General features: G+C 41.6%; 1 protein-coding gene across 1 annotated transcript in view; it reads left to right on the top strand.

Moving 5' to 3' along the window:
• LOC125480963 (zinc finger protein ZFAT-like) overlaps positions 1–23,270 on the top strand; it is a 92,373-nt gene that overhangs the window by 10,477 nt on the left and 58,626 nt on the right. Inside the window, exons 2-4 of the mRNA XM_048596180.1 lie at positions 4,338–4,502; positions 6,605–6,758; positions 14,092–15,464. Coding sequence (XP_048452137.1) covers positions 4,338–4,502; positions 6,605–6,758; positions 14,092–15,464 — 1,692 coding nt within the window. The remainder of the gene's footprint in view (positions 1–4,337; positions 4,503–6,604; positions 6,759–14,091; positions 15,465–23,270) is intronic.

Genomic DNA, 23,270 nt, shown 5'->3' on the forward strand with positions numbered 1-23,270 from the left:
TTGGCCTGCTGTGTTCATCCAGCTCTACACTTTGTTATCTCAGATTTACCAGCATCTGCGGTTCCTACTATCTCTGTGGTGACAGTTATTTTTTCTATTCATTTGTGGGATGTGGGCATCACTGGTTGGCCGGCATTTCTTGCCCATCTCTAGTTGCCCTTGAGAAGGTGGTGGTGGGCTGCCTTCTTGAACCACTGCAGTCCTCCTGCTGTCGGTTGACCCACAATGCTATTAGGGAGGGAAATCCAGGATTTTGACCCAGCGACAGTGAAGGAATGACGATATATTTCCAAGTCAGGCTAGGAGTGGCTTGGAGGGGAACTTGGAGGTGATGCTGTTCTCATATGCCTGCTGCCCTTGTCCTTCTAGATGGAAGTGGTCGTGCGTTTGGAAGATGCTGTCTGAGGATCTTTAGTGAATTTCTGCGGTGCATCTTGTATATAGTACACACTGCTGCTACTCCACATCGGTGGTGGAGGGAGTGGATGCTTGTGCTTACAGTGCCAATCAAGCGGGCTGCTTTGTCCTGGATGGTGTCAAGCTTCTTGAGCATTGTTGGGGCTGCACCCATCCAGGCAAGTGGGGAGTATTCCATTACACTCCTGACTTGTGCCTAGGTGGACAGGCTTTGAGGAGTCAGGAGGCGAGTTATTCACCGCGGTATTCCTCGCTTCTGGCCTGCTCTTGTAGCCACTATGTTTATGTGGTGAGCCTAGTTGAGGTCTGGTCAATGATGATACCCAGAAGGTCGATAGTGTGGGATTCAGTGATGATAACATCATTGAATGTCAAGGGATGGTGGTTAGATTGTCTCTTGTTGGTGATGCTCATAGCCTGGCATTTATGTGGCACGAATGTCACTTGCCACTTGTCAGTCCAAGCCTGGATATTGTCCAGATCTTTTTGCATTTGAACATGGATTGCTTCAGTATCTGAGGAGTCACTGAGCATTGAGCAATCATCGGCGAACATCCCCCACTTCTGACCTTTATGATGAAGATCATTGATGAAGCAGCTGAAGATGGTTGGGCCTTGGATACTCTTGCAGAGATGTTCTGGACCTGAGATGATTGACCTGCAACAGCCACGACCATCTTCCTATATGTCAGGTATGACTCCAACCACTAGAGATATTGCCCCCTGATACCCATTGATTCCAGTTTTGCTAGGGCTCCTTTATGCCTTGATGTCAACGGCTGTCACTTTCATCTCACCTCTGGACTTAACCTCTTTTGTCGATGTTTGAACCAAGGCTGTAATGAGGTCAGGAGCTGAGTGGCCCTAGTGGAACCCAAACTGGGTGTCACTGAGCAGGTTATTGCTGAGCAGGTGCTGCTTGATAGCACTATTGATGATGCCTTCTATCACTTTACTGATGATTGAGAGTAGACTGATGGGGCGGTAATTGGCCGGGTTGGATTTGTCCTGCTTTTTGTGCACAGGACATACTTGGGCAATTTTCCACATTTTTCAGAGTGGTAACTATACTAGAACCGCTTGGCTAGGGGAGTGGCAAGTTCTGGAGGACAAGTCTTCAGTACTATTGCCGGAAGATTGTCAGGGCCTGTATCCAGAGTTTCCAACCATTTCTTGATATCACATGGAATGAATCGAATTGGCTGAAGACTGGTATCTGTAATGCTGGGGACCACTGGACCAGGCCGAGTTGGATCATCCACTCGGCACTTCTGGCTGAAGATTTCTGCGAATGCTTCAGCCTTATCTTTTGCTCTGCTGTTCTGGGCTCTTCCATCATCGAGGTTGGGGATATTTGTGGAGCTGCCTCCTCCAGTGAGTTGTTTAATTGTCCACCACCATTCACTACTGGATGTGGCAGGACTGTAGAACTTAGATCTGATCTGTTAGTTGTGGGATCGCTTAGCTCTGTCTATCACTTGCTGCTTTTGCTGTTTGGCGTGCAAGTAGGCATAATTGGTTGAAACCTCATCTTCAGGTATGCCTGGTGCTGCTCCTGGCATGCCCTCCTGCACTCTCCACTGAACCAGAGTTGATCCCTTGGCTTGATGGCAATGGTTGAGTTGGGGATATGCTGGGCCATGAGGTTACAGATTGTGCTGGAGTACAGTGATAACAAAGTGTAGAGCTGGATGAACACAGCAGGCCAAGCAGCATCAGAGGAGCAGGAAGGCTGACGTTTCGTTTTCTGAAGAAGGGTCCAGACCTGAAACATCAGCTTTCCTGCTCTTCTGATACTGCTTGGCCTGCTGTGTTCATCCAGCTCTCCACCTTGTTATCTCAGATTCTCCAGCATCGGCAATTCCTACCATCTGTTTGCTGGAGTACAATTCTGCTGCTGTTGATGACTCACAGCACCTCATGGATGCCCAGTCTTGAGTTGCTAGATCTGTGTGAAGTCTATCCCATTTAGCACGGTGATAGTGCCACACAACACAATGGAAGTTATTCTCAATGTGAAGGTGGGACTTCGTTTCCAGAAGGACTGTGCGATGGTCACTCTTAATGATACTGTCATGGAAAGATGCAACTGCAACTGGCAGATTAGTAAGGATGAGATCAAGTATGTTTTTCCCTCTCATTGGTTCCCTCACCAGCTGCCGCAGACCCAGTCTAGCAGCTATGTCCTTTGGGATCCGACCAGTTCAATCAGTAGTACTGCTGTCAGGCCACTCTTGGTGGTGGACATTGAGGAGTTCTGATTCATCAGCTGAGGGAGGACGGTATGTGTTAGCCAGCTGGAGGTTTCCTTGCCCATGTTTAATCTGAAACCATAACACTTCATGGGGTCTGGAGTCAATGTTGAGGACTCCTAGAGCAATACCCTCTCGACTGTATACCACTGTGCTGCCACCCCTGCTGGGTCTGCCATTGAGGCACGATATATCCAGGGATGGTGATGGTGGTGTTTGGGACAGTGTCTGTAAGGTATGATTCTGTGAGAATGACTATGTCAGGGTGTTGCTTAACTAGTCTGTGAGACAGCTCTCCCAATTTTGGCACTAACCTCCAGATGTTAGTGAGGAGGACTTTGCAGGGTTGACATGGCTGTTTTTGCCGTTGTCTTTTCCGGTGCCTAGGTTGATGCCAAGTGATCTGTCCAGAATTTCCTATCACCTAAATGGATAAGCTCCAATAACACTCAAAATTTTTTTTTTTTTTAACACTGATCAAACTTCCTTGAGAGCACCTTCCAAATCTGTGACCTCTACCACCGAGAAGGACAGGGCAGCAGATGCATGGGAACATCACTAGCTGCAAGTACCAATCCAAGCCACAAACCATCCTGACCTTGAACTATATTGTGGTTCTTTCACTGTGCTTAGGTTAAAATCTTAGAACTCCCTTCCTGCAGCACTGTAGGTTTGCCACATGGACTCCAGTGGTTCAAGAAAATAGTTCACTGCCACCTTCTCGAGAGCAATTAAGCTTGGACAATAAATACTGACCTAGCCAATGATACCAAAATCCCATGAAGGAATAACAAGAAATAATGAGTTGATCGAAGGGCCAGAATCGCACTACTGAAATTCTAAAATAACTTCTAAATCTGAGGATTCATATCTTTACATTATGAGGATTTTCAGGAGAAGAGGAAAGGAAGTCTGAATATATCACTTAAAAGTGAAATGGAAAAGCATCTCTCTGACATGCTATGTTAATTCAATGTTATTGCAATGATGTAGTTCATCCTTGAGGCTTTTACCTACTTGATGCTTTGTAACTAAACAGCCATGTAAATAATTAATCTTATGAAAAACATCTATCCCACTGAAGAGCCTTCAGGACAGTTTTTAACTACTCTGAAAACTGCTGACATTTTGCCAGTTGTGACAAAGTCCATCACAGTGTCTGAGACAATCCACAAGATTCTTAAGAAAGTCACTTCACCATATCAAACAGTGTCAACAGATACTTAAAAATACTCCAGAATCCTGATCTGAATCCAGATCATTGTCAGAAACTGTACACTTCTTCCTTGGGCCATTCCTTATCTTTCTACTGAATTTCAATGACATTTATCCATTAAGTATTGAGAAATAAAGGTAAAAACATGACCTGGATGGAGGTAAGTAAATGATGAAAATATGAAGGAAACAGCACAATGATAACGTGAAATGTGAAAGCAACCATTGTATTCCAAGAGATTGTGAGGGGACTCCTGATTGCATGGCTAAAATTGGGAATTTAATATGTTGATCGTACTCTCCATGGCACAATAATGTTACTTTGCTTCATTCCTTTATAGTACTAATTGATTTCTGAATTGCAATCAAAATTAATCGTACTAGGATCGGAACAGGTTGAAGGATAAATTCTGGTGTATCAAAACTGTAATGGATCTCTGTTTCTCTTTGTAGACAGAACAGATCCTGAAGTAGAGTTGGATGATGAAAGAGAAAGATCAATGAAAAGACCACGCTTACAAAAGAATGAAAATTTGACATTTAAGGATCTTGATCAAAATTCAGGAGGAAAGAAGCCAATTATCAGTGTAGTTCTTGCAGCACATGAAGCTATTCCAGGTGAGTAGCAATAAGCTTTTATTTGTTTACTGCCTTATTTCTTTTCAAAGTACTTGACCTTCAATGATTGAGCTTGTAGTACAGTTGCCATTGTTTTGTGTGAGTTCTTTTGAGGTAACCCATACTACAACCAGTCAAGTAAAAGCTTTATTGTAATGGTAGATGCAGAAATATTTCATTCCCCACCCCCTCTTTTCTCTGCTGAAGGTAAATCATATTTAATTAAGTTGATGAGTTTTTCAATGAGTTAACGGAGATGATTGATCAGGGTAATGTGATTGTTGTGGTATAAAAGCTATTTGATAAATAGCCACATATTCAATTGACAACTAAGTTGAAATCTGGGAAATAAGAGGGTCTGTGGTAATATGGGTATGACGTTAGCGAACTGACAGGAAATAGAATAGTAATGGATGTTTGTTTTTTGGTTTGTAGAAAGGTATATCCTTGGTTCTCTCCCAAAATCTTACTAGGACTACTCCTTTACTTGGTTTGCTCTAATAAATTGGATATTAATTGTTCATTTCAAAAGTAGCACATGGCACAAAACTTAGAAGTATTGTGAACAGAGAGGAGGCTTGTGATGGACTTGAAGTGAATTTAGGCTGATGAAATGCTTGTCATGTGGCAGATAAATTTGAATTCAGATATGTGAACTGATATATCTTGGTAGGAATAGCAAGTAGATGCAATATAAAGTAAAAAACAGTATTCTACAAGGACTCCAGGAACCAAGAGATATGGGATTGTAAGTGCACAAATCATTGAAGTTGACAGAACAGGTTGAGAAAGTGGTTAAAAACACAAATGGAATTCTGGGTTTTATAATGGAACGTATAAAGTAGAAAAACATACCATTTAAAATCTCTGCTTCAGCCTCAGCAGGAGTATTGTATCCAGTCTAGGAAGTGCACTTTAAAAAGAAAGTAAATGCACTGGGGACAATACAGAAAAGATTTACGAGAATTGGTCTAGGGATAAAGAATTTCAGTTATGTGGATACCTTAGAGAAGCTGCAGTTGTTCCCCTTAGAATAGAGAAGGTTAAGAGGAGAATTAACAGTAATGTTCAAAATCCTGGACAGAGTATTGGTTGAAGGGTTGAGAAAATAAGGACATCAATTTATGGTGATTGATTCTTTTTCCAATGGCTATGTTAAGGAAAGCTTTGTTGTGCCTGAGTATTTAGGATGTAGATTGCACTGATGGTGCAGATACAATTGGTGTTTTCAGGGGATTGAATAAGCACTGAAGAGAGAAATTTTATAGAGCTTTATGGAAAGGGTGTGGGAGTGGAATTAGCTGATTTTTAGAAAGCTAACACGGTGTGCTGTATCTATTCCAAAATTCTACCTGTAACAAGTTCGTGTGAGAACTGGTAGAATGAAGTGGCACTGATAAAGCAGAACAGGTGGGGTGGGGTGGGGTGATGCACCCTGCAAAATGTAATGAGTATGCCACAATGCTTATATTTTCATCACCTGTTTACGTGATTAAAACCTCTTCTGCATTCAGTCCAAGAGCATGCTAAATGATTCTATTGTTGATTTCCTCCAAGACCTTTGATTATGCCTTCATGGTCTCAACTGCAAGTTTGTTGCTCATGTTGCTATGGAAGTGCACCTTTCTCCATCTACTTACAGGCCCCAAAAGTATATCTAAGGAAATGACAGTGAAAGTGCACCTTTGTGTGTCTGAACTCCTTTCCGATACTTTCGGTTTTCTTCTGGCCAGCTCCAGCTCTTTCAACTTTAAATACTAGAGTTATGATCAAGTCATATATGTCCAAATCATGTTTGCCATTGCTGATTGAACTGGAAAGTTGGACATTGCATGGAATTAAGTGGCTGATTTTCAAGAGCAACCAACAACACACTGAGCTTATTTCTTCTGCGTGGCCCATTCACTTTCAGATCAGGCCCATCCCCACAGCCAGCACATCTCAAATTTCAAGTCCACTATCTCAGACAAATCTAATTTCAAATGCTGATCAATCTGTTTGAAGGAATGCCCATGTTTACATCTAAATAAAATGTTATTTTTGCCAAGCCTTGTGCCTGCTAACCTTTGTGATGACTTGAAATATCTGTTTGTGTACTTCAGGTGCCACAAAGATTATTCCTGTAGAGGCCACACCAGCTGAGGAAACTGCAGCAGCTGATCCAGAAACTATTGGCCAAGATTCATCTTTACGCAAGGGTTACCAGGAATATGCTATACAGCAAGCACCAGTGGAACTGCCTCAGAATTCTTTCAGGTGTGTCTGCATACAGAAAAAAAAGCTTTGGATGACGCAGAATCTTTTGCTTCAACTAATTTATTATTACCTCCACCATTGCAGGTGGATGCAAGGTAATGATAACCAAGAACGAGCACAAATGAGATAGCTGCGTATGTAGTCGGTAATCGGTTTACTTGACTATTGATGGGCATCTGGATTTAGAAAGAGGAACTGGGGGATTCTGTTGATATTTCAGTTGTGGTTCAGTAGGAAATGTCCTTAATTTTGAGTTGTAAGATGTGAGGTCAAGTTTCATTCGTGCTTGAGCAGAAAAACAAGATTGGCTCAACAATGCAGTACTGAACGTGTGCTACACTTGTGGAGGTGTGGTCTTTTGAATGAGATGTTAAAACAAGTCCCTATTTGCTACTCTGCTGGATGTAAAAGATTCCATGGCACTATTTCAAAGAAGAGAATATCCTGTCTTACGTGCATTCTTCAGTCATTAATACAGTGCTATTTATAGGCGTTTCTGTGCTGTGTTTCTTACCATGCATCAGTAACTGCACTTCAAAAGTACTGTATTGGCTATAAAGCTCTTTTAGGTGTCTGATGGTTTTCAAAAATGCTATATAAATGCAAGTCTTTTTCTTTCTTGCAGTTGGTGTCAGTTCAACATACAGGTCTCCAAAATATATTCCCTAAGGTTGTACTGGCATCAGTTGGTATTGATACAAATTAGTGAGTATTTTGGGATCTAGCGTATTTGTACATTGAGACATAACATGTGATAACTGTAAATGTTTGGGGGGAGCAGGTGATTTTGTACTTGTACTTCCCAAAGCTCTCTTCTGATGGTGTTTCCCTTGTATCATGGTTGGGTCTGTTGTAAACTAACACCGCGAATGAATCAGTACTCCTCCATGTCGGACAACACTTCAAGGAAGCACTGAGGATGGCAAGGGAGCAAAATGTACTCTGGGTGGATGATTTCAATGACTTGTCCTTCAGAACTTGCCACTCCCCTAGCCAAAGCTCTTCCAGTACACTTACAACATTGACATCTATCTGATAGTGTGAAAAATTGCCCACGTCTGTCCTGTACATGAAAAGCAGCACAAATCCAATACAGCCAATTATTGCCCCATCAATCTAATTTCAATCATCAGTAAAGTGATGGAGGTGTCATCAATAGGACTATCAAACAGCAGCTGATTAGCAATAACTTACTCAGTGATGCCTAGTTTGTGTTCCACCAGAGCCACTCAGCTCCTGACCTCGTTATAGCCTTGGTTCAAACATGGACAAACAAACTGAATTTCCGAGGTGAGTTGAGAGTGATAGCCCTTGACATCAAGGCCACATTCAACTGAGTGTGGCATTAAAGACCCTTGCAAAAACTGAAATCAATGCTTATCAAAGGGCAACCTCACCACTGGTTGGAGTCCTATATGGTACATAGGAACTTGTTTGTGGTTGCTGGAAGTCAGCCGTCTCATTTCTAGGACATCTCTGCAGGAGTTCCTCAGGATAGTGTCCCAGGCCCATCCATCTTCAGCTGCTTCATCAATGACATTCCCTCCATTATAAGGTCAGAAGTAGAGATGTTTGCTGGTGATTGCACTGTTCAGCACCATTCGCGACTCCTCAGTTACTGATGCAGTCCAAGTTCAAATGCAACAGGATCTGGACAATATCCATGCTTGAGATGACAAGAAACTACCTAACCACCATTCCTTGACATTCACTGATATTACCATCATTGAAACCTCGACTATCAACATCCTTGGGGTTACCATTGACCAGAAGCTTAAATGGATACACCACATAAACACAATGGCTACAAGAGCAGGTCAGAGGCTATGAATATTGCGACAAGTAACTCCCCAAAGCCTGTCCAGCATCTACAAGGTACAAGTCAGGAGTGTGATGGAATATTCCCCACATGCATGGCTGAGTACAGCTTCAATAATATTCCAGAAGCTTGACACCATCCAGGACAAAGCAACCTGCTTGATTGGTACCACATCCAGTCCCTCACTATTGACACTTGTAGCAGCAGTTTGTACTATCTACTAGGTGCACTGCAGAAATTTGCCAAAGATTCTTAGACAGACCTTTCAAACCCACAACTACTTCCACATAGAAGGACAAGGGCACCAGATACATGGACTCTTGCAAGTTCCCCTGTAAGTCACTCACCATTGTGATTTGAAAACATATTGCTATTCCTTAACTGTCACTCGGTCAAAATCCCTCTCCAATGGCATTGTGCATCAATCCAGAGCACGTAGACTGCAATAGTTCAAGAAGTAGCTCACCACCACCTTCTCAAGGACAACTAGGGATGGGCAATAAATGCTGGCCAGACAATGATGCCCACGTTTCATGAATGAACCAAGAAAAACTGATAGAAACAGTTCATTATGATTAATCAGCAACACCATTATCACTGTACAGAATGGTAGAATGCTAATAATAAAATTAAATATATTGATACATAGCAGAATACAATTGCTTTTTCGTTCATGGATGTGGGTGTTGCTGGCTTAGTAATCATTTATTTCCCATCCCTAATTGCTCAGAAGGCAGTTAAGAGTCGACCACATTGCTGTGGCTATGGATTCATATGCAGGCCAGACCTACACAAATAAAGATGTCAGATTTTTTTTCTCCAAAGGACATTCGTGACATAGAAGCAGTTTCATGAATAAATATTACATAGTCACCATTAGGATAGCTTTCAATTCCAGATTTTTATTGAAATCAGATTTCACCATCTGCCATGCTGTGATTGAAATACTTGCCCTCAGAACATTTGTGTCAGGTTCTTGATTGTTAATTGACCTCTGACAGTTCATGACCAATCGATGAAAATGTAGAACAAATATTGTACTGGTGTCTTTATATGAAGATAAACTATAAAGCAGGCCATGCAAATTCCATCCTGCATAAGACCTTAGTTCAGCCTTTCTTCAGATACAGTGTTCAGTTTTGATCAGATAATCGATGTTTTGGAAACAGTGCAGAAGATGACCACAGAATTAATTCCAAATTGAATGTCTCTTAGTCATTCAAGTACCTTTGAAGAACTTGGTCTGTATACTTAAGGAATGTGGGATAAATCACCTTGCGGTTTATCAGATGATAACATATGTTTTCAGTAGATGATGAAAGCAAAAAGCACCTGGTTCAAGAGAACATTAAAAATATGTCAATGGGAGGAACTTTGTGGATTTAATAGGACAAATTGGTAATGTTAAAAAAAATTGGAAATTTATTTTTAAAAATTGGAAGATACACAAGTCATAATTTTCCAAAGTGCTGTAGATTTAGAAAATGTCTCTCTTTATTGGATAATTTTAAGTACTACTCAGTCATTTGAGAAATGTCAGGGGTGGGGTTTGAAAAAGCAGAGGAGACCTAAAGATTTTGAACATGTTGCTAGCATTTATTAAGGCTAGATTATTTTGACAGTTATGTGCTGAACATTGAATACATGGCTTTATCAACAGAAAGTCATGTCAGACCAACCCAGTTAAATTTCTGGAGGATAGACACTCCTCTGTTATTCAATGTACATTGATTTTCAGAAGGTATTTGATAGGAGAAATTTTAAATCTTTGCCATTTTTGTAATGGAGTTGGGTAAAGGAACAGAGTTGTATATTCAGATTCGTAGGAGGAATAGTAAGTTGTACAGCTGAAAACAGGAAGTTATAACAAGGCAAGAATAATCTAACAATTTGAGCAGAAATCCTCTAGGAATTGGATGGAATGCAGATTTTTTTTACACCACATCTTGTATTATATTTTCTCATTTGTTCATGGAATGTGGACAAATCTAACAAAGCTGTTCTTTCTTGCCCGTCCCTAATTGTTCTTGGAGATGGCCCTGGGTCAGCTCCATGAACCGCTGCAGCCATTGCAATGTTGACACACCCGAGCTGCTGAAAGGGAGGGAATTTCATTGCCTTTAAATGGAATAGGATTGACAAAGTGCAAAACCAATGTTACACCTGATTTTCAGTTTCTTGTTGGTTTAGTTAAAATTGTCCTTATTAAACCCTTACGGTAGTATATGGCTAACAGTGTATAACGATAGTCATTTACTTTGGAGCAAAGTGCAAATCAGAATTTAGAAACACGTAGCATAGAAAGGAGCCAGCACTTTAAAGAGTTATCCAGGAGTTCCACTCTCCTGCTCTGGTAATTTTTAGCTGCATATTTCTTCTTATTAAGTATTACATTTCCAGTGCCTAATAGAATCCTTTAATATTGCAATGCATAAGAACTTACTGCATAGAGCAATTCCTTCTTGTGATTTTTCCTTCTGTTTTTTTCTCTTAATGTTGACAGATAGTAACTGTGGAAAGAACAAGGGAGTTGAGTTGTCAAGGGAGCTGACAATTGTTGAAGGCTAGTATACACCTATTGGAATGTGGAAATCAAAAACATGTTTGGAATGTTTTCAAAGGGAAAGTAGTCAAGTACGTGAGAGAAGCATAGAATTATAGAATGGTTACGTTGCAGAAGAGGGATAAGTTCATGTTAGCTTTTTGCAACAACAGTTTAATTTGTCCCACTTCCCTGCAAATTTTCTATTTCAGGTACTTATCCAATTCCCTTTAGAAAGCCATGATTAAATCTGCCTGTCCACCATACACTCAGGCAGTGTACTCCATTTTCTAACCACTTGCTTCATTTAAAAAAGGTTTATCCTAATGTTGTTTTGATTTTATTATCATTCGTCTTAATTTTGTATCGTTTAGTTGTTGCCCCATCTGTTAATGAGAACAGTTTCACTTTGTCTAATCTGTCCAGACCTGTCATTGTTTTGAACCCCCGCAACCTCTTTTCAACCTTTCTCAACATTTTGGGTCAAGTGACCCATTCTGAGGAAGTGTCACTTGACCCAAAACTCTGATTTCCCTACACAGTTGCTGCAAGAACTGCTGAGCTCTTCCAGTAATTTCTGATTTTGTTTCTACAATGACTAATGTCTTCTGCCAGAAGAAATCTGTTGATTAATTTGATAAGTGACTTCAGAGGATTTGTTAACACTGTTCTGTATTCAAGCAGCTTTTTTTGTTATTCAACATGGAAAAGTAGTTTAGTAAGTGTTTATCAGGTATCAATAGAGTTTCTAGCAGCCTTAATATCCAAAAGATTAATCTTCTGCCACTGCAGTGCATTCTTAGAGTATGAGACCATTATATGTTAATGTGGCTGTCCTCACCTTGGAATATTACTTAGGAACATTGGAAATAGTAGGGATTTGGCCCATCAAGCCTGTTCTACCATTCAACTTGATCATTGCTATGTTCTACATTAAAAACATTTTGCTGCATTACTCCCACATCCTTTGATATCTTTAATATCTGTAAATCTGTTAATCTCTGTCTTGAATATACTCAATACTGAGCATTTTTTTCTTTATTCATTCATGGGATGAGGGCATCGCTGGCCAGGCAGCGCTTATTGCCCATCCTTAATTGCCCAGAGGGCGGTTAAGAGTCCACCTCATTGCTGTCGGTCTGGAGTCACGTGTAGGCCAGACCAGGTAAGGATGGCAGTTTCCTTCCCTAAAGGATATTATTGAACCAGGTGGGTTTTTCCCAACAATTGACAATAGATTCTGGGCATCATTAGACTTTTAATTCCAGATATTTATTGAATTCAAATTCTACCATCTGCCATGGCGGGATTCGAACCTGGGTCCCGAGAACATTATCTGGGTCTCTGGATTAACGGTCCAGCAATAATACTCCAGTCCACTAGATATGAAGGCCAATTCCATTAGCTTTCTTGATTATTTTCTGCACCTGTTTGTGACATTTTAAAGATGTATGTAACTGAATGCCAAATTCTCTTTGGACATCCACTGTATTTGACATCATACCATCTAGACAGTGCCCAAAATGGTCCAAAATGGATCATGTCATACTTACTGACATGGAACTCCATCTGCTACAATTTTGCCCATTCACTTAAGTCTATCAATATCCCTTTGTAATTTTATGCTATCATCTACATAGACTGCAATGCCACCTGACTTTGTGCCATCAGCAAATTTGGATGAATATGACTTTCTGTGCCATTATCCATTATTAAATAATGTGAATAATTGAGGCCCTAACACAGATCCTTGTGGGACACCACTGGTTGTGATCTGCCAATTTGAATACTGACCCATTACCTCTACTTTCTGTCGCCTGCCACTCAATCAGTTTCCAAGCTGTGTCAGTAATTAACCCTCAGTTCCATGGGCTTCCATCTTGGTTAATAGTTTCTTATGTGGGACTCTATCAAGTCTTCTGGAAAGCCATATATAAAACAACATCCATAGACATCTGTGTCCACCATCTTAATCGCCTCTTCAAAAAATTCACCTGAGGTTTGTCAGGTATTACCTACTTGTCATGAATCCATGCTTGCTCCCCCGATTAACTGGAAATGTTCAAGCTGTTTAGTTACCTCACCCTTGATTATATACTCCAACAATTTCCCCACCATAGATGTTAGGCTAACTGGTCTGTATTTCCCTGGTTTTCCTCTTTTGACTTTCTTTAAAGGCAGAGTGACATGCACAATTTTCCAATCCAGTGAGATGACTCCTGTATCTACAGAATTCTGAAAGATCATAGTTAGAATGATTATAGTAATTGTGGATTTTTTTTTCTCAGTGTTCCTGTTGTTTGGTGCTTACAAGTGATCTTTGCTGGGTGTAACCAATGGATCAGGATATAATTGTGCTTTGTTGTGATGTTCCCTCTGATTGAATAGCTAGCCAGCTTCACACTTCAATGGTGAGGATTTAGGCAGAAAGATATTCCAGAAATGCCTGCAGAATTAAAATTTGCTTTGATTGTGCCTTCATGATCTCATGATGTCCCATTGCACTCTACAGTAAAATATTTTTGTTGTTTTGATGTATTTTTGATTCAGTTTGCACATATCAAGATTTCAGAGACAGCATTGAGGTAATAACTATTTTGAGGTAATAACAAAATAATAATATTTTGGGTATGTTATTGGTTGAGGGTAAATAGGAATATAGAATTGACAAGCATTCTGGTTATAACACTGCTTCTTCAAATAGTGTCATCTCATATTTTATGTTATTTTGAGAATGTAGGCGGACCCTCAGTTTAACGTCTCATCCGAGAGATCGCACTCTTTCATTACTACACCAGACCATGAGCTTAGATTACTTACTCAACTTCTTAAAGTGTGATTTGACTTTACAACTTTTGAATTTTTTTAATATTCTAAAGTGAATCATTATCAAGGTTTCTGCTACATACCAACAATCAAAACATTGTGTAAATCGGCTGAAAACTCATTGGGGAATCTTTCTGTTCTTTCAGACAAGGGACCACACAGCTGAAGATTTTTACCTGTGAATATTGCAATAAAGTATTTAAATTTAAGCATTCACTTCAAGCTCACCTCAGAATTCATACCAATGAGAAACCTTACAAATGTTCACAATGTGACTATGCCAGCACCATCAAGGCGAACCTTATTGTCCACATACGTAAACACACGGGGGAAAAGTTCAGCTGTGACTACTGTGCCTTTACCTGCCTCAGCAAAGGGCACCTGAAAGTGCACATTGAACGTGTGCACAAAAAGATCAAGCAGCATTGCCGATTCTGTAAAAAGAAATACTCTGATGTCAAGAACTTACTCAAGCACATCCACGAGAGCCATGACATGGATGAAGAGAAAGTCAAAGAGGTCTATGATGAGCTGCGCCTGCTAACGAGGGAGGGCAAACGGCAACTGCTGTATGATTGCCATGTGTGTGAGCGTAAGTTCAAAAATGAATCAGACCGTGATCGGCATATGCTGGTCCATGGCGATGACCGCCCATTTGCCTGTGAGCTCTGTGATCATGGTGCCACAAAATACCATTCACTGGAGGCACATGTTCGCAAGCATAAATTTATCTACATTTGTTCAGTGTGCACAAAGAAATTTGTCAGCTCTGTCAAGTTAAAATGTCATGTCAAGGATGCTCACAGTGACTTGGGGGAGGATTCTGTGTTCAATGACTCCATTAATCAGAGCTTCTATCTTTTGGAGTCAGGAGGTGACATTCAGCCAGAGGCCTTGGAGGATGCTGTTGATGGTACAAACTTCAGTGGCTGTGACCAAGATGTACATGGGCACCAAGTTCTTGTAGAACTTGAAAATGAAGGTGCAAACATTCCCATACAGACTCTGACTCGACAAGAAGAAATTATGCAGGTCCATTCGGAGAATGTTGACAATCCTTCAGATGGTCCCAAGGCCATCCAACATGAAGAAGTTTCTTTGGATGAAAGCAACATGCCATCAAACAATGAGCATAGGTCTGTGGATGAGTGTAAGGGTGAAATCTTGCCAGCTTTACCTCTCAGCAGTGACACTGTGGTAGATTCTGAAAGCACAAACCATCGGTCTAGTTCCACAGAGCAGGATGGTACTGATTCCCTCAAAGAGTATGAATCTTGTGTTGTCGAAAATGAAAACTCATTTGAAATGGTCCAGCTTGATGGGGCTAAAGATTTGTGCAATTCAACTGGTACTCATTTGACTTTTGAGAAAATTCCATCAAGAACAGAAGCTCAAAAGGATAGTGTAGATCTTGGAGCCTTCCAGCAAGTACTTGACAGCTTGCAGAAGAGACAACTGAATGTCAGTCTTTTTGAAAAGATCAGGAAGGTCTATGGTGATCTGGAATGTGGATACTGTGGTAAGAAATAATCTAAATGATATTGTGAAATTTATCTAATGAAACCATCTCTTTCACGTATAATGGTGAATTTATATCTGTTGCAAAATTCTTTTTTCTAACGGAAGAATTGTAACCATCTTGGCTGTCATATTCTGTTTTTTTCACCTGGTGTACAATTGGAAAAATAAGTTCTACTCTAGTATGAGATAAAACTTCTGTTCTCATTGAGACTTGGAGTTACAGCAAACCTTTTATTAACCGGCACCTATGGGACCAGGAGTGTGCCAGTTAATCAAATATTCCTGATAATCAAGAAGTCCACATAATCAATGTAAAAATATACTCTAAGTGATTAAAAAATAATGCGCGGAAAATACACATCACTGTTATACTTTATTTATGGCATAAATCACTTAAATAATAATGCAACTTTGCCTTAAATAAAACTTGATTGCAGAGAACCTTCTTGCTCTTACCCCCAACCGACTACTCGGACATCGTGGTAGATCACAATATTTGAGGAGAAATGGACTTGAAATTGAGTCAGCTGTTGATATTTCGTGTGGCCATTCAATTGAACAAGAATATTTACATTGAGGCAAATAATTGGATATAATAATACAGTAAACTACATGGTATTTGAGGTCTATAATTTTTGCCGGTTTATTGAGAGTGCTGGTTCTTAAGGTGCCGGATAAAACAAAATTTGCTGTACTTAATACAGTGATTTATTGTCTTGTTGAGTCTCAAAATTTCCATTAATGTAAGCGGGCACTAAATAATCTCAGCAGCAACTTTGAGTTTTGGATGTAAAAGTGCGAAATCTGATTGCTCAAAATAGCTATACAGAGGTTATTCTGTCTAAAAAGGCAAAATGGGGAAAAATATCCTAGTGGGCCAAAGGTTTGAACTCAAAGAATAAATGGGAAAACTTCTTAGAGACAGGTTTTCTGACAATAAGATTGAAATGCTGACAGATCTGAGTTCAGGTGAGAGTGAGTTAAAATCTAATCTTTAGTTTCTTCTCTTTTACAAGTAAGAAAGAGAAGGAGAGAGAGAAGCAGACTTTAGCTTTCAGCTACAAAATTTATGAGGTCTCTTTTACCCCTGACAGGCACAGAAGTTTCTGGAAAACTGCAACTAACTCCAGAAGGATGTTGCTAGGTGAACTAGCTGCACAAAGGCCAGTTTCCCATCACCAAGTCACTCTTCATTTACATGTACATAGTACATTGGCTCTGGCCAGCCAGCTCAGAGCCAGTCCCTACAGAGAAGAGACTCTCTGATTCTCCAATTTATATCTGTCAGCCAGGGCTCCCAGATTAGCCCAGATTAACAGCCCCAATCAGAGATCCCATAGTCAATGAGATCTACCTGGCCCTCATTCCAATCACTACATTCCACATCCCCCCTATCCTATCCCACCAAATCCGGGGATGTAGGCCTGTTCTTTGTCTTGTAGCTTTTCCTGGGACGTTTTCGCCCAAGGTCTGGTTCCTTCGACTCTGACTTGGACACAGGTGGCATGTACCGGACCGTAGCCCATCTCTTGCGCCAGGAGCGTCTCGGGAGAGATTCCTCCTCTTCTTCAGCCAGTAATGGTATTGAGGCTGCATCCATTTCGGACTCTGAGGTTTCTTTGATGCTGTTCTGAGGGGCCAGGTATGTTTTGCTCTTTCTCCGTTTCCGAGGTAGCAGCTTTCGTGTGATCCACATGTTTGTTCAGAACCGCCTCACCTACTTGAATTTTGTATGTCATGATAGCTGACCTCATGTTTACCTCGTCTCATACCCATGCAGGGCCATTTCTGTGGTTTCGGCACCAAACTTTGTCCCCTGAAGTAAACTGTCTCTCTCGCTTAGAGGAGGCATGTGGCCAGCATTGGAGTGAAATGTTTAAGCTGAGAAATGTCCCAGTTCTCCAAGTGCTCTTTATTGGTCTTCCTGGTTATTGGCACATCTTCAGATAAATATCAACCCAGGGGTAGACCTTGTAAAATGTTCTCCATCGTCCACTGGAAAAAAGCAGAGGCTGATGATACTGCAAATGGCGGTCTTGTATATTGGTGCAAAGGCTTATGGGTATTAATTGTGGCATACTTCTTAGGACCCCTCATCTAGTTGCAATTGCAGGTACGCATGGCTCATGTCCAGCTTCGTGAAGGACAATCCTCCCACCAGTTTTGCGTACAAGTCTTCTATGCGAGGGATTGGGTATTTATCCAGCTGCCAGAAACAGTTTATCATGCGCTTAAGATCCACACAAAGGCAAACCGAGCTGTCAGGCTTCACAATTGATACGACCAGTGCTGTCCATTCCGCAAACTGCACTGATTTGATGACTCCTTCGCTGTCCAGCCTCTTGATTTCTGCCTCTGCTTTTGCCCATAAGGAAAATGGCACTGGGCGGGTCTTGCAGAATCACAAAATTGCTTTCTGGTCAACATGTAAGGTGGCCTTGGCTCCTTTGATACTCCCTAGACCTTCGTGGAAAGCTTTTGTGTATTTAATTAGGACTTCACTCAGGCAGCCATTTTCTTATCGAAAATTGTTGAGCCAATCAAGGTGAATCTTTCTCAATCAATACTGCCTCATCAAGCATGGGCCCCAGCCTTTTACTACAATCGATGGTAACTGCGCCAACTGCTTCTTATCGGATCAGTTCTGAGGAAGGGTCACCAGACCCGAAACATTAACTCTGTTTTCTCCTTCACCGATGCTGCCAGACCTGCTGAGCTTTTCCAGCAACTATGTTTTTGCTTGCTATCGGAGGCTGGACGGAATTCTTAATTTGTGACAGTTCCCTGTTGTATGTTCTCAGTCTGGCCAGGGTCTTGCGTAAACCTAGGGTTTGGAGTCCAGCTTGAAACTTGTTAAAGGCTGGTTCTGCAACCACTGATATAGTGCGCAGGTATCGATCTCCAGGAGAACCAGGTGACCATTTAACCAGGCATTTATTTTGATTGGTTCTGATTTGGAGTTGCACTTTAACTGTTCCCAATCATATATAGGTGGACCATCCAGGGTGTCTACTCTCCTGGATACTGGCCTATGAATTCTCTTACTGAAGTCAGGCCTCGTAGGTCTCCTTTGCTGTTTTGAGTCCATATACCAGCAGCAATGGTGTGCCGGCTCAGGTCCTGAAGAACTTTTTAACCATTTTGCCAAGGCTCGGCTTTGTTTTGGGGTTTTGCTGTGGGCTGGCCTAAGGTCCCTCTGCTCAGGATGTGCCCTGCATGAGGCTCTGCGATTATCTACACTCAGGTAGTCTTGGACAGGTGAGGGCACTTTCATTGGGATGCCCTGTAAGCACAGAAACATAGAAAATAGGTGCAAGAGTAGGCCATTCAGCCCTTCAAGACTGCACCACCATTCAATATGATCATGGCTGATCATGCAATTTCAGTATCCCATTCCCACTTTCTCTCCATATCCCTTGATCCCTTTAGCCGCAGGGGCCTTTTGAATATATCGCTAACTAGCCCCAAAGCTTTCTGTGGTAAAGAATTCCACAGGTTCACAACTCTCTGACTGAAGAAATTCTTCCTCATCTCAGTCCTGATTAACCTATCCCTTGATCTGTGACCCCTAGTTCTAGACTTCCCCAACATCAGGAATATACTTCGCACATCTAGCCTGTCCAGTCCCATCGGGATTTTATATGTTTCTATGAGATCACCTGTCATTCTACTAAATTCCAACAGGTGTAAGCCCAGTCATCCCAGTCTTTCTTCATATGTCAGTCTTATCATCCTGGAAATTAGTGTGGTGAACCTTTACTGGACTCCGTCAATAGTAAGTGTTCTTCCTCAGATTAGGAGACTAAAACTGCACACAATACTCAATGTGTGACCTCACAAAGGCCCTGTATGACTGCAGCAAGATATCCCTCCTCTTTTACTCAAATCCTCTCACTATGAAGGCCAGTATGCTTTCCTCACCACCTGCTGCACCTGCATGCCAATCTTCAACTCCTGTTCCACCATGACACTCAGGTCTCATTGCACCACACCTTTTCCTAAACTGCCACCATTCAGATAATAATCTGCCTTACTGTGTTTGCAACCAAAGTGGATAACCTCACATTTATCCACATCGTATTGCATTTGCCCACTCAGCCAGCCTGTCCAAATCACCCTGCAGCCTCTTAGCATCTTCCTCGCAGCACGCACTGCCACCCAGCTTAATGTTGTCTGCAGACTTGGAGATATTGTATTCAATTCCTTCACCCAAATTGTTAATGTATGTTGTGATCAGCTGGAGTCCCGCAGCTTGAACTCTGCGGCACCCCACCTGCCACTCTGAAAATGACCCATTCATTTCAACTCTGATTCCTGTCTGCCAAGTTCTCTATTCATGTCAGTACATTATCTCTGGTACCATGAGCTTTAATTTTCCTTACTAATCTCTTGCGTGGAACCTTATCAAAAGCCTTTTAAACTCCAGATACACAACATCTACTGACTCACCCTTGTCCACTCCACTGGTTAAAACTTCAAAATATTCCAGAAGATTTGTCAAGCATGATTTCCCTTTAGTGAATCCGTGCTGACTTGGACTAATATCCATTACAAACCCACTGACTCCCACAGCTACCTGGACTATACATCCTCACACCCCACTTCCTGTAAAGACTCCATCCCGTTCTCTCAGTTCCTCCATCTCCATCGCATATATTCAGATGAGTCCAACTTCGACAAGGGAGCCTCCAAAATGTCCACCTTCTTCCTCAACCAAGGATTCCCCAGCTCCGTTGTCGACAGGGCCCTCAACCAGGTCCGACCCATCTCCCACACTTCCGCTCTCACCCCTTCTCCCACACCTGCCCATTTACCTCCTCCCTCCCCAGTATCCAAGGGCCCAAACACTTCACTTGCACTTCCCAGAATCTAGTCTTTTACATTCGCTGCTCACAATGTGGTCTCCTCTACATTGGGGGAATGAAGCGTAGACTTGGCGACTGCTTCGCAGAACATCTACGTTCTGCTCGCAAAAAAGACCCTGAACTACCTGTTGCCTGCCATTTCAATGCACCACCCTGCTCCCTGGCCAACATCTCTGTCCGTGGCTTGCTGTAGTGTTCCAGTGAATCCCAATGCAAGCTGGAGAAACAACACCTCATTTTCCACTTGGGGTCCCTACAGCCCTCCGGACTCAATATTGAGTTCAATAATTTTAGGGCCAAAACTCTCCCATGTCCCAGCCCCCCACCCCACACACCAGGCCTTGTTACCACATAGCCTGCCACTACACACCCTCTGTTGTTAGTCACTAACAATCCCCATTAACAACTATTCACCCTTCCAGCCTGATCGTTAGCAACTCCTTTGTCTGTCCAATTGTCTTTCTCTCTCTTTGGGCTCTATCCTATTGTTTACTCCCTACCCCACCCACCTCCCTATTTTCTGCATATAAACTGACGTTTTCCCAGCCACCATTAGTTCTGAGGAAGGGTCACCGGACCCAAAACGTTAACTCTGTTTTTTCCTTCACTGATGCTGCCAGACCTGCTGCGCTTTTCCAGCAACTTTGTTTTTGTTCCTGACTTGGACCGATATTGTGTCACCACTGTCAGGCTAATCAAGGGAAATTGATGGGATTAAAATCCGATAAATCCCCAGGCCCTGATGCTCTGCATCCCAGAATGTATAAGGAAATTGCCCTCGAAATAGTGGAAGCATTGGTGATCATTTTCTACCATTCCATAGACTCTGGAAGAGTCCCAATGGACTGGAAGGTAGCTAATGTAACCCCATTTTTTTTAAAATGGAGGAAGAGAGAAAAAGGGGCCTATAATTCCAGCATCAGGCCCTGAGGATTTATCGGATTTTAATCCTATCAATTTCCCTAATACCAATCCCTGACTAATAAAGAATACCTATAATTTCGCCTCCATGCTTGACTGTCTGTCCTCTAGCATTTCGGGAAGGTTATTTATGCCCTCCTTAGTGAAGACAGATCCAAAGTATTTGTTCAACTGGCCTGCCATCTCTTTGTTAGCTTACATGCTCCACTTGCCGCATTTTCTAATGACAAAGCCAGTTGTAGTGCCTGTTTGAAGTCCACTTGGGCTTCACCTCGGAGATTTTTGCATGATTACATCATTAATCCCATATACCAAATGGTCCCTAGTATCTCATGCAGGGTTAACCCAAAATCACATGCCTCTGCCAGTCATCCTAACTTCTTCAAAACTCCTGGTACAGATTCCCCTGGTTCTTGAACAGTTAAATAAAACCAATAGCATCTCAGAATTAGAGGAGGCTTGGGTCCCAATATTCTTTTACTAAATCCCTCAACTCTTGAAAGGTTTTGGTATCTGGTGCCTCAGGGAAAGTTAGGCACCTAATAACCGAAAATGCTGTGGACCTGCAAGCAGTCAGAAGGATTACTGGTGGCTTTTCATCTGCCCCAATGTCATTTGCCCAGAAAAAGTACTGTATTTTTTCCACATACTGGGCTCAGTTTTTGGGAACAGGACCAAACTAGTCAAGCTTCCCAAATAAAGGGGTAATGCCAGAAATGCTTAGCCCAACTCAAAGATGACTGTTGTGGCAAATTTTCTTCAGAAGCGTACCATTTTCTCTCATCGCCACTGAAATAACTACACAGCGGCTGGTGTTCTGTCACCAAGTCATCCTTTTTTTTTTCACTAGTGAACGGTACATGGGCTTTGACCAGCCAGCTCAGAGCCAGTCCCTTGAGAGAGGAGACTCTCTGAATCTCCTGTTTACATCAGCCAACCAAAGGTCCCCAATTAGCCCAGGTTAACAGCCCCAATCAGGGATTATATGCTCATTGAGATTTACCTAATCTCGTATAAAAACCGAAAGAACTGCAGATGCTGTAAATCAGGAATAAAAACAAAGTTGCTGGAAAAACTCAGCAGGTCTGGCAGCATCTGTGAAGAAAAAACACAGTTAACGTTTCGGGTCCGGTGACTGAGTTCTGAGGAAGGGTCACTGGACCCGATACATTTACTCTGTTTTTTTTCTTCACAGATGCTGCCAGACTGGCTGAGCTTTTACAGCAACTTTGTTTTTGACCTAACCTCATTCCAATCACTGCACAAGGCAACTTTCAATACATAGACCCCATCTATTCCAAGTCAAGTTTGTTAATCAAGTGAAGGCATAAAATCCAACTCATACCTCTCTCAAAATCTTGAATTTACAAATTAATCTGACTTCTCATAAACATGACTTTTTGGCATTTCAGTTCAAAAATGTCATATCTCAAGTTTTTTTTAAACCCAGAAATTGGTCCATCTTTTCTAATTCACAGTTATTTTAAAGAACTGTACATTTCTAACAATCTATTTTGAATTTTGAAAGAGGTGAGATTTTTCTGTGAGACAAACATTTTTGCTTTTGCACCCAGTGTCAGCATCAAACACTCGGGTCAGATCAGTTCAAGCGTGGAGGACCCTCCAAGACTGCCAATAATCAATGAATCCTTTCCAAATTTCTTTTCTGGGGTGCTCATGAATTGAAACTCGTGCTTTTGTTCCTTACATACCTGCAGATTTGCATTGCATTTGAACCCTTGGATTTGACTAACTTTGAACAATTAAAAAATGTAAGTAGCAGTCTTGACACATTATAATGTACAAGGCAGGAATTTGGATATGTATAAAGATACAGACTGAAAGCAGGAATAAGCCATTTGGCATCTTGAGCCTGCTTGTAATTTGATCTAATTGTGGCCTGTACTTTCCTGTCTACCTCCCATATTATTTGACTCCCTTGATGGAAAATAATCTAGATAATATAAATGTAAAATACTACAGATGGTGGAGATCTGGAATAAAAACAAAATGCTGGG

This window comes from Rhincodon typus, chromosome 4 (genome assembly GCF_021869965.1).
Source record: "Rhincodon typus isolate 14 chromosome 4, sRhiTyp1.1, whole genome shotgun sequence".
NCBI lineage: Eukaryota > Metazoa > Chordata > Chondrichthyes > Orectolobiformes > Rhincodontidae > Rhincodon > Rhincodon typus.